A 2,523-nucleotide genomic window follows, 5' to 3' on the forward strand; every position below is an offset into this window, starting at 1 on the left:
TGAAATATCGATAATAAGAAAGAAAAAGCGAGGAACGAGAGAAAGAAAGGGATACGATTTCTTACCGAAATGATTCGGATCCACTTGCGTGGACGTTGAGGCACTCCTTGGTCGTTTCTGAGGTGACGATGTTTTCCGCAAGGGAACAGGTAAGGAGGGAGGTTCGTTTACGTTATTATCGTCGGTGGTCGTCTCGGAGGACACAGCCACAGGCAAGCTGGATCTGCGATGAGCATCTACGTGATCCGAAGTTAACTCATTCAACAAAGAATTATCCCTCGCAACCACTGTAGAACTAACGATTTGAGGCACACCGTCGGGCATATTTTTATTTGCATCACAGACCGTAGATATTGTTGGAATTTGCTGTTTAGGATTTGGCACTTGCGTCACATTATCTACAGAACTTTGAATATCGCTATTACTACAAACACTATCTGTTACTTCTACCTCGTTCTCGGTTCTCACTGGAATGTCTGACTGATTATCACTTACGTTAGTAGAAATAGTGGACGGCTCCCTTGAATGTTTGTCAGTAACCTTCACCCCGTTATCAACGTTAACAACGGCACTTTTCTCCTCTTTCACAGAGTCCACGGCGCATTTCTCACTACTTAACTCACTAGTCACTACTACTGTATCCACCTTCCCCTCGTCTACGTCTACGCTCTTCTTCTCCTCCTCGTCGGCCACGTTACTCTCTATTACGCTAGTTGAGCAATTGGAATTTTTCCCGGTCTCCCCTGTGTCGTTCTCAACGTCGACACCCGCCCCCTTCTCCGTCTTCTCCCCCCCCTTCTCGCTCTCCTCCATCTTCTCCATCGGTTCCTTCGCCTTCATATCGCCCAGATTATCTTGATTCTCGGTCGGTGTCAAGTAAGCCTCCGAGGTATCGCTGTCGATCACCTCGCGATCGTTCTCCAATTGCAGCTTCTCGATATCCTTGATGATCAATGGCTCCGGCGTCTCGCTCGAGGGAACGGATGAGGGCGCGTGTTCGAACGAATCGGCTCGCTCCGTTGAAGCGACAACGTCCTCCTCCGCGCTTTTCTCCCTTCCCTCTTCCTCCTTGTCGAGAACAATCTCCGCGGATGTCTCCTCGTTCGAGGCAACGTTGTCCACCGAACTCGAGATCTCTTTATTCCTCGCCTCTTCCAACCTCGATGGAGCCTCGACTTCAGTTTCACCGTCCGCTTCAACCTCAGTTTCGACGCAGGCTTCGACGATCCCGGTTTCAGAGATCAGCTCCTCTCCTCCAACCTCCACTTCCGTTTCACCTTCCACTTCCTCGGTTTCACCCTCGATCTCGTCGTCTTGCGCCTTTTGCGCGTGGGAAACGTTACACTCGTCCGCGTTATCTCGCGTTGCCGTTGTTTCCTTCGACTGCTCCGCGTCTTCCTCCTGCACGCTCTCCTCCTCCTCCTCCTCCTCCGTTTTCTTTTCGGATGGTCGGCGAGGGACAGCTTCGTCCTGCGATCTAAGCTCCGAAGGATCGTCGTCTTTCTTCAGAACTTCTTGCACCACCATGGAATCCGGGCTGGAACCCTCGATCTTGTGAACCTCGCTGTAGAAATCGCTCGAGCTCTCTATCGATATCGCCTCGCTGGTTTCTTGGGTAGTCGGGATGGAGGCCGCCTCGCTGTTCCCTTCTTCGAGGATCGTAGGCGTATCCGTGTGGATTTCTCGCGCTGTCGTTGGCGTCTCTGGTTTGTCGCTCAGCCTCGAATCCAGGGATATCGCCTCGCTCGATTGCGCGGTGTCCAACGTCTCGCTGCGAGATTTGACGATCGCAGGACTCCCATCGCTTTCCGTGTTGTCTATCGAGTTCAAGTCGCAGCTGCACGACTCCTCCAGCCTGTCATTACCCTCCGTTGTGTCGAACTCCTGGAAACATCGTATCCAACATTGTTCATATATTACGATTTACGGAGTCAACAAGTATCGATTGCAAATCGTTCGTTTAATGCATTGAACAGCGTGAGAACGAATTTCGATCAGAGAATCGAAGTTTTATAAGTCGATACGATACGATTTTTCGATTTTTCGATGCTTTGATTTTGAAATCAGATATCAGAATATCGTGAATGGCATATCAAAATTCAAAGTATCGATCGCAAATCGTTTAAAAATGAAATCAGATACCAGAATATCGTGAATGGTATATCAAAATTCAAAGTATCGATCGCAAATCGTTTAAAAATGAAATCAGATATTAGAATATTGTGAATGGTATATCAAAATTCGAAGTATCGATCGCAAATCGTTTAAGAATGAAATCAAATACCAGAATATTGTGAATGGTATATCAAAATTCAAAGTATCGATCGCAAATCGTTCGTTTATTGCATTGAACAACGTAAAAACAATATTCCGAGTATCGAAGTTTTATAAGTCGATACGATACGATTTTTCGATTTTTCTATGCCTTGATTTTGAAATCAGATATCAGAATATTGTGAATGATATGTCAAAATTACCAATATTAAATTATACATATAAATTTTGCAATATATATATATATAT

At 46.2% G+C, this 2,523-nt stretch overlaps 1 protein-coding gene across 1 annotated transcript in view; it reads right to left on the minus strand.

Annotated features, from left to right (window-relative positions):
- The window catches only part of LOC102677882 (neurobeachin), a 240,681-nt gene that overhangs the window by 93,016 nt on the left and 145,142 nt on the right, over positions 1-2,523 (minus strand). Inside the window, exon 21 of the mRNA XM_031509250.1 lies at positions 66-1,910. Within this exon, the coding sequence (XP_031365110.1) occupies positions 66-1,910 (1,845 nt within the window). The remainder of the gene's footprint in view (positions 1-65; positions 1,911-2,523) is intronic.

Source organism: Apis dorsata, unplaced genomic scaffold, assembly GCF_000469605.1.
Source record: "Apis dorsata unplaced genomic scaffold, Apis dorsata 1.3 scaffold_133, whole genome shotgun sequence".
Lineage (NCBI taxonomy): Eukaryota > Metazoa > Arthropoda > Insecta > Hymenoptera > Apidae > Apis > Apis dorsata.